Below are 14,596 nucleotides of genomic sequence, written 5' to 3' on the forward strand. Positions count from 1 at the left end.
TAAGCAAATTAAATCAAAATAGTAGTCGTTGGGTATACCGCTCGAAAAAATTACACTAAACAAATATTATTCTGTACGACTTTTACTTAGTGTAGTATCTATATTCATTCTTATTTTTGTCACCCAAAGTCAATCTCAGCTTTGATTCAAAGACTTTAAATGATGATTACTGAATTTTAACACGACATGTTTAACGTTCCAAATTAGATAATGTTCCATATATACATATATATATCCTCTTATCTACCACATTTCTTATATGGTATGAAAAGGTTCTTAACACCTGTAGATTCTGTGAAATGTAGACTGAAACGTTCACACATTTGATCTGACTGTGATTGCCAGGAAAACAGTCTAGTACCACTACCATTTGAATGTAATTAAAACGAATGAGATCTTAGAACTTGATTCAAAAGATATTACAATGTATGACAATAGGTTTAATGTGTATGGATGAGCTTAGGGCACATTCTTCAGGAATGACGTTATAGCTTCTAATAAAAAATACTATATTTTTATATATCATTATTTATATTGTATATTAATAAAGTTTTATTCATTTGTGCAGATTTTTATAAAACCATGCTTTTGATTATATCGACACTAGTTAGTACTTAAAATATGTTGTCGATTATAATATGATTCAGATTCAAATAAAAATTATATTTAGCAGAAAAAATGAACTTATCTTTAAGTTCAAAACCAAAACAGAAAACAAGAATAACGAACACCGTTTTAGTGAGGAAATCAAGTCTATTAGTCAGATACTGAGTATATACATGTGTTTACTTTAACGAAGATATGAAACATTCTTGATGAGGTAATCAAATTCTAGACACCTTTCGGATAAACTTGAAAACCAGCGTCATGTATGCAATGCAATAAAAACAAATCTCAACTCAGGTGTGTTGAATACCCTGTAATGTGTTTTCTGAAAGTAAGTGCAAGAGAAGAATGGCAACTAAGAGCAGATAACATTTGCGGTGATTCACAAAATTAATGATGATAACAATCTGACTCAATTTTGCCAAGCACTTCATAGCAGCGAAAGGTTAATGCAGAGTGAACGATTTGTAATCTTAAAATCATTTCATTTTCTTTCCGAATCGAAAGAAATTTGTCCAGTCAGAGCATGGTAGAGTATCTTAAAAATTGGTTTAATAGAAAAATGTTATCAAATAATTTTTAAAAAGTATTGTTCAATAAATCAAAAATGTTTCAGGGTCCATAAAAAGCCCAAAATTAAGTAACAATCCATTATGAATTTATCTTTGAACAACGTAAATGCTTTTCAATTCCATTAGCTTTTAGTGAAACCACCTTGAATTTTATTTCGAACAATTAGTCCAATACGCGAAGTGTAGTTAAATCTATTCACGATGTATCTTTTTCAAAGAAACTAACGAAAATAATTTAAAAATAATAATTCAAATGTCATTGTCAGCAAACTACAGTTATGAGCAGACAAACCTACTAACTGCTGTTCATGTGAGATACATGAATAAAGTTTTGGTTTGGTGCTCAAACAGAAATGCTCAGGTTCCTTTCTGATACTTTCGACAATGTCTTCAGACTAGCCACAACCCATGCAGGCCGTTAGCGCAAAGTACATACCTAGATACAAATTTGTATCTGCATATCGTCGAGAATTGTCGAATATGGGTTAACCACGTTTTATTTTGTAAGCACTTTTAACGGGAATTGCTTTAGATCGCTTCGTATTGTGTGTCTATGCTCGCTCTTTTGAACGTGATAGATACTTTTGGCACATAACGAATATACGGCAAGCATAGAAACCACAGAAATCACAGAGAAAACAAGAAAAGTTACACTAAAAACTACGAACCTGACAAATTTGGAGTTATAAAAATGTGAACGTGACTACGACTGTGTGCGGAGTGCGGTGAGTGGTGAGTGGTGTGGTGTGCGGAACTGGAGACACACAGAAATCTTGTCAGTATATTATATTTTTTATGCATATTTACAAAGGCAAACAATCATTTAAAAACAATTAAAAATGAATACAAAACAAAAAAATTAATGAAGTCTATAAAGAAATGATTAAAATCATTTAGTTATATTTTGTATCTAAATCTTTCCATTGGTTTCGTTTGTGAGAAAGTTGATTTCCCGCTTAAGACATATTTCATATGCAACTTATTTTATATAAAAATACGTGGTAGAAACACATAATTGTTAACCAAATGAAGATACATCTTATTAGTTTATTATATCAATTAATTGCAGCAACTGATTTCATTCCTTAGATACTGGAACTAGGAAATTATCATCATAATTTAAATGTAGTTAACTACCATAGACGTACTCTTGTTAATGACTATAAGTTTAAGATCTGTCATAGATTCCAGTGTTAAATTATATAGATAAAATGGTAAAAAATTTAAACAAAAATATTTTAGGTATACCTATCACCACCCCACTCTTCTGAACCGAATAAACGGTATATACGTAGTACTATTCTTGAAATACATTTAATAGAAGAAAATTAATAAAAGATTTTCTAAATTTCAATCATTATAATTATTCAATTATTAATTAGAATATATTATAATTATAGATTATAATTATATAATTATAATAGTGACGACGTCTCTTTCTGAGGAAGCACTTAAAGTTTAGAAAATTTAAGGACGTGATGTTCAAGCTACTCGAACCCGTGAATATTAAGTTTTAGTCTTGATAGGGCGAGACAAAAGCGTGGCAACTATTTCATGTTGTCATTGTCCTACAAAGTGTAACTATTTATATGCTGTGATATTTAAATGATCAGTATTCTCTTTAACCCTGAGGTAATAACTTCCTCCTCAAAGTGAATATGCTTTAAAGGGCTAACATTATGAATACTTATATTAAAATCTTCATACTGGTAACTTCACAGCTAAGTGATAAGATACTTTTTTGAAAAAATTGGTGAAATAAAATATACTAAATATAATTTAAGATTTAGAACATTTGTTTGCACCTAATATCAGACTTAGTCTACAACAATGTGTGATTATAGTCTAAAACATAACTAATTTCTAAATTAGCTATAGATTCTGCATTAAGGCAACGACATTAAATAAGTTGCTGAAGAGCTTATCTAAAGTTGGAAAGAAGGCTCAAATAGCATACGTACTGACAATGGGAATCTAAGACTTTGTCGAAAGCATATTCTCTTTATTCATCTTCGATTGAAAGTAATTGACAGTTTACAAACCATTTAAAATGTGTGTTGTATTATGCTTGTCTTTAGATGTGCTATATAATAATCACAACCAACTTATACGACATTTCGTTCGCAATAAAAATCATATCTGAGACATTCACTACTACAAAGGATAGCGTTTAAGTTACAACTTTATAAAATAAAAAGAGAAGTCAATTGAAATATCTACACTTTATTAATCATTCTTTAAAGGTTATATTTATGAACCATTAATTAAATAATGGGATTATTATTACCTCAAACTGTTATGCTGCAATTAATTGTTTCCAGTTTATATAATCTAAATCATTAAAGAATATTAATGATTCTGCTGACTGTGCATCCGTAAATCCACTTTATGTTTTTTTTAGCTAAAGACTTAAGTGACGATTTGATACTTAAGTGCTCAAAGAAAAAAAAAATAAAGTCTCAATTTATTATAAATATTTAGTATTTATTATTATTTATATATAATGCCGATAAAAAAAAAATTAATAAATATTCTTTAATGAATTAATGACATCTGTTTTATGGAGTACATATAGATATTATAGCCGAAATATATTTTCGTGTCGTTTTAATAATAGTATTTAATTGAAAAATGATTTTTCCAACAAAAGTCCAACATCCATTTCGTACTAACATCTATTTTGCACGGAAAAAAATATAAAAAAATATGTTTTCATATCATGTTTTATGTCAATTGTTCTTACAAAATATATGTTAATACTAAGCTTAATAATAAATAATAATAAATAAATTGAACATTAATTTTAAATAATTATTTGTTCTTAAGTAATTGGTTAAACAATAAAAGATTGTTAATGGTTTGCTTAAATATTGTTTGTCACTATGTCACTATTTAGGGAAGAGTAGATTTTATAGTGTGGACTCTCGATGTTAACGCACATCATAAAGACGGCACACTTGACACGGGGTAAATATGTTTTAGTCTTAGAGAAATACTAAATATCTAGTGTATGTGTACATCCATTACTAATGAGGACTAATGATATCTTATTAGCCTTCTGTTCATTTAAAAACATTAAACATTAATCGTTTAATTCTAATGTATCTAATAAATATTATCTTATTAATATCGCTTATATAATAAATAATATAAATATATAACATATAATATATAATAATATATAATATGTGTTTCTAGATAATTACAATATCGGTTCAAATACTTTAACTTTACTTTAATAATACTCCACTCTTCACTATAATTAATTTATATTTAAAACAAATTATCTTATTAAGATATTTTCCGATATTTCGACTATCCTTCGATAGCCATCTTCAGGGAAACTTTAATAAACAATAATGCAAATATCGAGTATTTTAAGTATTCTTACTTCGCATCATGTCTTTGAACCAGTTGACTTTTTCTTAAGAAGTCGAAAAGAAACTATAACTTTCTCCATTATTATACAATAAAAATGCAAGTGTATATGATGCCCATATAATTTTTTACGGTTCAGGAAATTAGTCTATAGGTGATAAATCGGTTAAACAAACCTGTTGATAGGTGCAAACATTTATTGAGATTTTATGTGTTGGAGTGACTAATCACCACTCTCCCCGAGCCGAGCACACGTTGTTTAGTTACACTTGCGGTTTTCCACAAATTTGTTCTCCTCTTGTGATTTATGCCATCATAAATCAATAAAAATTAATACGCGACTGCAGCGAATTTGGCCAATCTTATCTTTATTGAGTTTGTAATAAACTCTAATAATTATGTTTTCAATTGTGGCCCTCAGAAACTTGTGGCGAATGTGGTACATTTTTGTCAGTGCATTTGAAGCGCATTTCAAGGTGAAAATGTTTTTAAAATATTATTTAACAAAACTGACTAATTAGGGAAAAAACTCACTGATTTCATTGGAGTGTCTTTGGGAGTGATTTGGGAGTAATTTCTTTTGAAATTACTTTGTCACATAATCAATTTTATTAAAATTACTGATAATTCACAAAAAGATAATTTCAGACATTCGTATTTTTTATCAAATTTACTTGGCCTGGTGTAGATAAAAACAATTTTTATATTCGTTTGAATAATAGCAACAAGTGTTCAGGTGTATTTTCTTATACCCCAATTTCATAGGTTATATACACAAAGGCATAAATCCGGTTTTAAGATTGCTGAAATAATTGACATAAAAAATTGAACCACATACAATTATTTAGTTTTTATTTTAAGAATAAGAAAATGTGAGATCAGGGCGATTTTTTATACAAAGGGAACCTATAAAGTTCTATATAGTTTAGTGACTCTTCTACCGGACTAGAACGCAGATTTGTTTGTTTTAAATGTGATCAGTTTGAATATACAATCTAGCTGTGCCAATGTTTCTAACTTACATTGCAGGTGTTATTATATGTTACATTGCAGGTGAAGATATTAATATGTCCATGGCAAATAAAAGAAAGATTGCCTGTATTCAAAAACAAACGTTGTTTTTAAGTTATATTACTTATAAACACTACAGATATTGTAAGAAGTTTTTACATATACTTTATTGTAAGGTAATAATAATATATAATTTGAGATTTAATTTTATGACCATCTTACACATAGTATAGAATATTTTAAGGTTGCAATTCAGTACAGCAGATATCGAAGAAGAAGTTAGAATATATAATTACCCATGAATTCAATTAAGTAAAACCAAACCAATCCATCTAGTGCTAGTGTTTGTCTGTTTTTGTACAAGCTTATCTTAAAGCCAGCGACCTATATATCGTCCTAAATAGTTTTCGTAGGCAGTTTCAAAATAACTCTGCTTAGGTTCCTGAGTATGCGAACATAGTGAGGAACAAGGACAATGATAAACTATCGAGTCTTAATGCCTTTTCGAAAAAACCTCCTGTATCAACCGCTTTTGGTTGATAGTCGCAGACGAAAATTAAAATATAAATGATAATTTTTTGCGATAGTCAAATAAAAATTAGTCTATCAGCTAGGTTTTGAGTGACGTGATCGACATATTTCAAATATAAAACCAGTTCATACAGACAAATAAGTTGAATATAAAAAATAATATCGGTTCTTGCATGACACTAAACTATGCAATGACATGGAATTATACTACGTTTTCCTGCTTTCTCGAAACTGCTACAGATAATACTAAATGGCGCTGAGGACATGATTTGTTCAGATACCGGTTTAAGCTTATGGACAACCTATTCTTTAATTCAGTCAACAATATATCCGTCATTTTTCCGGTTTTTGCGAGGCACTAAACTATAAAACGAGATAGAACTAGGCTAACCCTGCCTTGTCAAAACTGCTACAAATCATGTTAATCGACACTCTACGAGGACATACCAGAGCACCTGTTTTGACACTGTCCAAATTTATGGAGATTTATTTTAAGAGACTATGCAACTCTTATTTATGTAAAATTTATTTTTATTGCATATATATATTTCATATTTATGGTAAAGAATTGTAAACGCTTACTGGTTTTAAATTAAGTTCAATTTTAGTGAAGTAACTCCATTAACTCAACCATCTCTTACAACTTCGCTAAGGTGACTGACTTTAATTTTCGTACTAGTTTTATTAAAAAAAACTGCACGTAATCGAATTTATGTTGTAGTATCCGTATTACAAGGGCAATAACATCACCTACAATAAAAAGAACGTAGAAAGTGACGTGGTTTATTGACAAACCTCTATGATATTTACGAGTATTGCGAAGATAATGACGAATTGCTTGTCGAATTGAAAACATTGTTAAGTAATTGATGTACAATGAATCTATTATGCGAACAGATAGAAGATACAAAAAATCATTAAAGAAAAGAAAACATCAATTGAATTGATATCTTCTGCTTTAATCTTCGCTTCCTCATCACTTGGGTAACATTTTTCTGCATGAAATAAAAAACGCTTTTACTTTTATTTTTAAAGAAGCATTAGACCGGGACCCATTTACTTGATTCGATATGAATCCATTCAATAATCAGAGTTCTGAAATTGCAGTGCAGTTGTTTATTTACTTAACTTTGTTTCATTTTAATAAAACTATAGAAAATGGATCTTTGATTATTAATTTAATCAGAGATAATGAATCTAAAAATCAAATTAATGACATTCTTTTATTCTGAACAATATATAGTATGGACCGCTTTAAAGGCACAAAACTAATTATATCCATAAATGTCTTTTGAATTTCTAGAAAGCAATCAATTAAAAATTTGTAAGTAAGTTACTATATTTATAATCATGGGTTAAATTCTAATAATAGGTTTGTAGGCTCAGATTTTTTGTCTTTCAATTAAGGTGTAAATCATCATAATCATCACATTCAAGGAATAATGTGGAAAGATTATACTGTAAATTTTATTTCGTTGTTAGAATAATCTACTCTTTTTCAAAATGTTAAAAGTATTTGAAAAACATAGAATACTCCCTACAATGTCAGGGTCCAGACTTTAATGCTTTACTTCGCAACAATTGTAACGGATTCTACCTTAATCAAAGGTAGATTAAAATATACTGTTGTCAGTTAGTCCAAGTTAAAAGTGTTTGGTGACCACCAAACTGCACTTATGAGTGGTTCAGAGAGGTTGTGGTTACAACCTAATCCAATAGACTTGTCACTTACTTATATTTCTTAAGAAACCAGTTTAGATTACTTTAGATTTAGATTTCGCTATATACTGCTAGACTTAAATGTGAATCTGATGATCTTTGATTGTGATCCATATAGATAGATATTGCTATACAAATATTAGATATACGTATATATGTTATAAAAATAAACAAAAACCTGTATTATTTTTGTTTAAAGTGGTAACCGTCTGAAACATGTATGAACTCATAATTAATAATCTTTCTTTAAGCTTTGTGTTCCTGAAAAATGATAAACAGCAAACAAACTGACATTACTGCGTTTCTGCGAACTAAAAAATAAAAAGTAAAAATCACAAAAAACTACATAACAAGAAATCAGTTTGTCGATTTTTGTTATCTGAAATTCAGCGAAGAGAAATACATGATTACGTGTTTAATTTGATATTACTGCAAATTCCGATATAAATTTTGAAATAAAAATTACTTCACTTATTATCAAATTCAATTTAAATGAAATCCAATTTAATGTTTTTTGAAACGTAACCCAGCTCTACTCTTTAAGATTAAGAAAAGTGCTTCAGAGTGAAATCTCTTCAATAATATAGTGGAATAAATAATAATAAATGTGTTATTTATGATGATCTATGACAAGTTGTCACAGATTTTTATGCCAAACATTACAGATTCATCATAGAGTAAATATGACAGACCTTCTACTCTGATACATAACATGGAAGGGTTGACCAATTTATGTAGCCTTCTGAGACTTAGAATGGATTTGCAAAAAAGCCCCTCAATGTTCAGATCTCTTTACACCTGCTCTTTAAAGGAACTAACTTGTATATGTGGCTGAATTGTCACACATTAATATCATTCTTTATATTACAAATGTTTATATCTATTTATATTTATATTTAAATCAAAGTCAACTAACTATACTAAGTAATCTGATTTAGCAAATGTCTCTTCTTCCAACGAATATCAAGAAATACACGTATATGAATTAATTATTTTAAAAAAATTTATTTAAAAAAAATTTATAACTATATAAATTTAAATAAACTGAAGACATTTAAAGATTTTCTATTTTTTGCTCGTTTGTTTCGGGAAATAAAAATCATTTAAATCCGTAATATATCGTCACACTGAGACATGCTACTTCTTTATTTAAGTGTTTTATTTAAGACATATAACTGGTATATGGTGCGGCTAGGCAAGATGTGATGCATCATTAATTACTTAAACTCATTGCGTTATAAATTGCAATGTCATTTAAACCCATCAATTGTGAGCTATAGGTTTGCACAAACTTCAGTTCTACATCGGATTAATTGATAAATACAATCGATTATGCTATAGATCATTATAAGTTTTGCGCAACAGGCCCAGCTCATGCACGGCGGTGACTCAATACTTTAGGAGCCCTCTTTCTGGAGAATCTTGAACAATTACAGGTCCTGACGCTATATAGCATTTTCGGCTTCGCCAAAGGTTCTAAGTGATTTTAAACCCTGAGTTTTTCCTAAATATATACGGTAACACAATGAGCCAATAGGCCTAAGTGGATCCACTAGGGTTCGCCAGTATAACCTAACCTAACCTTTGCCCAACAGGTTCATCGCTAGCCTTAATAAAATGATAAGTTTCCTGTTCTTTGGTGATATATAAAGTATATTTTTTTGCTCCTCCTCTTCGCTTGTCATCTTACACCATCTCCAAACTTTTAACCTAATTTCACTCGACTTAAATTCTCAAAATTAATCTCTACTAATATTTATATTAGTATTTATATTAGCAATAATATTTATATTAGGTATGTTTTATATATTAGTACGCCAGAGCAATATGAACTTCATTGAAGAAAGAGAGTTTTCATTGTTTTTATGTGTGACTTACCAATCAAAGTCCTCAAATAATTAAAATTTATTAAATGAAATTAATTTTGTGCTTCACACGAGATAAGAAATGAATATGTGTAATTTTTTAGAGATATATTTTAAAAAAAATATATATTCTGCATGAGAAATTTCATATTCATTGATAAAACCACTAATTAATCACGTCTACAAATCCTTCAAATCTTAAATTTATTTACTGAATCAAAACTCAAAGGTGTGTTTTTCTTTTCATTTCGAAAGCTTCCTAAATTCTAGCACGTTTTTATAAAATATCTCGGTATGACTAATTCCATATACATATGTAGTCCAAATCAACGGAGCTTGTGAGTCATAAGCTATAAAATCATTTCAATTTGTGCGATGAATAAAAACAAAACAAAAATACAAGTTTAAATCTTTACACTTAATCATCCACAGCGAAAGAAATTTATTTTTTAAAATTTCCAAAATTTAAAAAATTCCAAAAAGGCACAGTTTTAGTTGCGGATTGTTGGGCTGAGTTCGATTTTTCGTGGGTCACAAAATATTCCTCCTCTTCGACGGGCTTAAATACTGCGCTTCGCGGCAAATCGTTATTTTGGTTGTAGCTCACTGAACGAAAGCCTGGGAAGGGTGCGAAAATTGGTGGGTAGTATGATGGGCCATTTGGGAACGGATAGCCTGGCGGATAAGGATATGGATAGTATGGTGGATAAGATGGATATGTTGGATACGGTCTTCGTGTGGTACTGTACGGTGTCGGAGGTGGATATGTGGGTGCATTGTTATATGGATATGGATAATAGACGTAATGAGGCCGAGAACTTTCTTTTATTACTGTTTTTGTTCTGGCCGTTTCGACATCATTGTCATTCTTAACCGCTGGAGTATGTTCATTTGTACATGGCGGTGAACTCACATCCAAATCTTTGTTAGTTGTTGTTGTCGAAGATATCACACTAAAATTGTTGATTATTTCCGGCGAAGTGGTCTCCAAATCTTTGTTAGCTGCTGTTGTTGAAGATATTTCACTGGAATTCTTGACTATTTCCGGCGTGTTGCTCTCACTTTTGACCGCTTTGAGCTGATTTTGTTCGGTTGTTAATTCATCTGTATGTCCTCCTGTCACTGTTAGAACTAGAAAGTATACGAAAAAGCATGAATTTAAATAAAATCTTAAAAATGTTCATTTTAGTACCAAAAAGAAGAAGAACGGTTTTCCACTGCATCTTTTCAAGAATAAAATTGAGGAAATATGTCGGTTCTATTTATACCAAAATTACAGAGTGCAGTTTAGTGAAAGTTATTTTATTCAACATTTTTTTCTATGCATTTTACCTAAACTTTGTTTTTAAATATGTAAATTAAATTTAAATACAAAATCTGAAGAAAAATGTATAATAAAACAAGTTTTCAATCTTCAAATCCCCGTAATATTTCGTTTATTAAAAATAAATTTACATTTAAATCACTTTTCCGACCTTTTCTTGTTTTTCATTTCTCACCATTTTTTTACTATAATTTAGTAATTTTTATTTCAAAACTGCTATTTAAATAATTCTTGTTCCAAACTGTATTTTGTGGTCTTAACGATAACTCAAAACTCTCTTCCAGTAACAAGTTTTTAAATGCTCAACTTAAATGACAGAAAAACAAAGCGATCCATTCTTCACATAAATTCGCCAGAGTCTATGGTATCGTTTTGTTCTTGGAAGATGTTAATTAAATTGAAAATGTTTTATCAGAATCCCAACAACTTCATTTTCAAAACAAGGAGAATCTGCAACAGATATTTGGGATATCGCCTATCACCTGATCTCATGCGCCATTCGAACTTATTGCAGCTTGATCATCAGAAATTGTAGTCTCTTTCATTGCTGTACTTTCAACAAACTTCCATAAGTGGGATGATTTGTTTCTATCAAAATAAAAGCAAATGTGCTTTTATTAAAAGTAGATTCTGACTCCAAGCTCTACAATAAGTCTTGAACTCATCTGCTCAAAAATGTTAAACTCTAAATACACTACAAATTTTCTGACTATTTATTTCGGAAATTTTTAAAATAAAATCAACGACCTCTTTCCCCTTGTGTTTGTAAAAGTTGTACAATAAATAGAACAAAATTTAAAACTTTAATTTGACAAAAATAAATAAAATTTTACAAAAATATTTACTTTCCAAGTATTATCTATGTAACATAAGTAAAGCAGAAATTTAATAAATGTTGATAAGAAAAAACTATTGCAATAGCTTTTGTTCATACTTAGGTAAGGAATTACTTTTTATTTAAAATAAACTTGACACGTACCTTTGATATATTCAAAAAATCACACGTCCTCTATAACTTCACTTTACGGTTTTTCAAAACAATTTTGTAGACTTTTTGACGTTTTCTTTTTTTTTTGACGCTTTATTTTGAACGACAATTTTATTCCATTGAATAATAATTTAATAATTATAATGAATTAATAACAATAACAAATTAACATACGAAATTGCTTTAAATCTATTATTTTAAAAATAATAGAAGTAGACTAATCAAAACTACTATATTTCTAAACTAAATGTCAAATTGTAATGAAATTCTAAATTTGAGGTGCCAATGTTGGGCCTTTTCCAAGAAGAGGTCACAGAATGATAAGCTCACAAAATTAAGCCGAACTTGGATAAAAGAGAGTATTCTGACTTCCATCTTTGAGGCGGAACTTCAGATCTGTCGTACGGACAGTATCATCCGTGGTATCACAACAGGCCACTATTTGTACTCAATTGAGTTATGGTACAAAATAATTATTCGTAAATAAATTTTTGAGACTGCAAATACCAGGAATCGAACTCATGTCCCGCCAAATTTGAAGCTCAGAGTCAGCGCTCCTTAACCAACTGACCCAAAGCTGTATTTCACTTGTATGTTCGCATATTTTTCTGGAGTTTTGTTAATTTGCTTTGAAAGTTTATTAACAAATTCACTTGCTGTGTTATATTAGAATGAAATCATAAACCAGCTGTAGAATAATTGAATTAATTAATTATATTTATTTATAAATTAGTTTACTATTACATATAATTAAATTAAATGATCATTTAAATTAATTAAATTAATTTAAAGTTTCTAATTTAGGAGTTAAATATTTTTATTACTCTATAATTCAATTTATAATTTAGTTTACTATTAAATTATTAATTTAATTTAATTAAGGTACAATAAAAATTAAATAAATTTATGACTGTTTAAAATAATATGTCTTTACTCTTTTACAGATTGAAGCATTACATTGTGAAGGTAAATATGACAAACGTTTAAAAATAGATAAGAGTTCAGAATTTATAAAACTCATTTTTATGATCAAACATAATTAGCAATAATTTTATATTTAAATGGAAGAAACTAACTCAAATCTGAAGATTGGTTGGAAGTTTCTTTATTCGTATTTGATAAATCGCTTCTAACTTGCATTTTAGTTTTTTGCTAAAACTGTTTTTTTGGGTAAGCAAAATATTAATTTGTAAAAAAATATTGCATACTTTTAGGCAGAATATCGATTTAATGACCGTATGAATGTTGCAATTCATACGAATATCGTAAAACAATTTGAGCAACTCCAGTGGCGTAAATTATTAAAAAACAAACTTTAATAAGAAATATAAAAACGTTGATCCAAGTAATAATAAATTAAATTATTATTAAATATGTGAAAAATATCCCCAAATTCACTTGAAATCATCAAAAGAAATAAAGTTATTTCAACTTCAAGCACTTTCAGGCATTGTTTCAATAAAACTCTAATTAAACAAAAATCCTAAATGGAAGAAGTACTGGACCTATAAGTCAAAATACATACTAAAGCTAACATTTACAAATAAAAATTTGAAATTGCGGTATCCGTTTTTTTGCTATCTTTACATGTGACGTCATTGATTTGTTTATGAACATCAAGAAAAAAAAAATATATTTTGTAATGAATTTTAATTTTTTTTCATTATTCTATAAATATTTTTTATTTTTATTCTCTTTGCAAAACTGTGTTTTTTAACATATTTGTTGACAAAAAAATATAATCGCAGTGTAATTATTTATTTGTTGATATTTAATCAAATTATGTTCTCTTGGTGGATTTAATAAAATTTTTGATAACATCTCAAAATAGTTGTGTTTTCTACAAAACATAAAATATTTTCTTCACTCCTTTAAAGTAGTTAACCTAAAATCGAAGAAATGGCATTAGAAAGTGTAAGTGATATATAAATCTAAACCCAAAAAAAAAACGGAAAAAATGAATATATCGCATTTCGACATTTTTTCCAAATCTATTTAGATAAAATGTATTACAACCATTCCAAGTTTAATTTAATAACTAGAATTAAATTATCATCACAGAAAATAATATAACTTAACAATTAATTTTGCCAAATCATTGGTCTTGATCTATTCTCTCTTGTTAAGAAATGGAACTAACCTATACGTAGAAGTAATTTACTGCATAATATGAATACATTCCATTAAAAGTAAAGTTGGCCATTAAATTCAATTATTTAAATGTATATAGTCAAAGAGATGACCATATAAATTAACTATATAGACCAAGAGATGATACAAAAATTTATGTTTTAATTTAAATATTTATATTTGTAAAGAAAAAAATGTTCTTTTCGATGACGCCATTAGCATGTCCAATGTCCCGAAATAAAGTTACTATATAATATTAAGTAAGTGGTATGTTAGATCTTTGATAAATATATTCTACTGATTTTTCACTAGCACTAATATTTGTCCTCTTCTAATGAAGATATGTAGTAAAAGTTATCGTACGGTAAGCCTACTATCTCACGGTATGTCCCATGATGATCTTGCATTATCAGTTTTTGCACAACATCAATATATTCTGGCACAATTGATGCACTCTTGTCTTGATCTGCAT

The 14,596-nt window shown here is 28.7% G+C and overlaps 1 protein-coding gene across 1 annotated transcript; it reads right to left on the reverse strand.

Annotated features, from left to right (window-relative positions):
- Window positions 1-10,017: 10,017 nt before the first annotated feature.
- LOC119666348 (leucine-rich repeat extensin-like protein 1) lies at window positions 10,018-10,959 on the reverse strand. Its single transcript, XM_038075633.1, has 2 exons — window positions 10,875-10,959; window positions 10,018-10,813 (listed from the first exon to the last, which is right to left on the reverse strand). Exons 1-2 carry the CDS (start codon window positions 10,903-10,905, stop codon window positions 10,125-10,127), a joined length of 720 nt encoding a protein of 239 aa, XP_037931561.1. The 5' UTR covers window positions 10,906-10,959; the 3' UTR covers window positions 10,018-10,124.
- Between the last annotated feature and the right edge of the window lie 3,637 nt (window positions 10,960-14,596).

Source organism: Teleopsis dalmanni, chromosome 1 (assembly GCF_002237135.1).
Source record: "Teleopsis dalmanni isolate 2A chromosome 1, ASM223713v2, whole genome shotgun sequence".
Taxonomy (NCBI): Eukaryota; Metazoa; Arthropoda; class Insecta; order Diptera; family Diopsidae; genus Teleopsis; species Teleopsis dalmanni.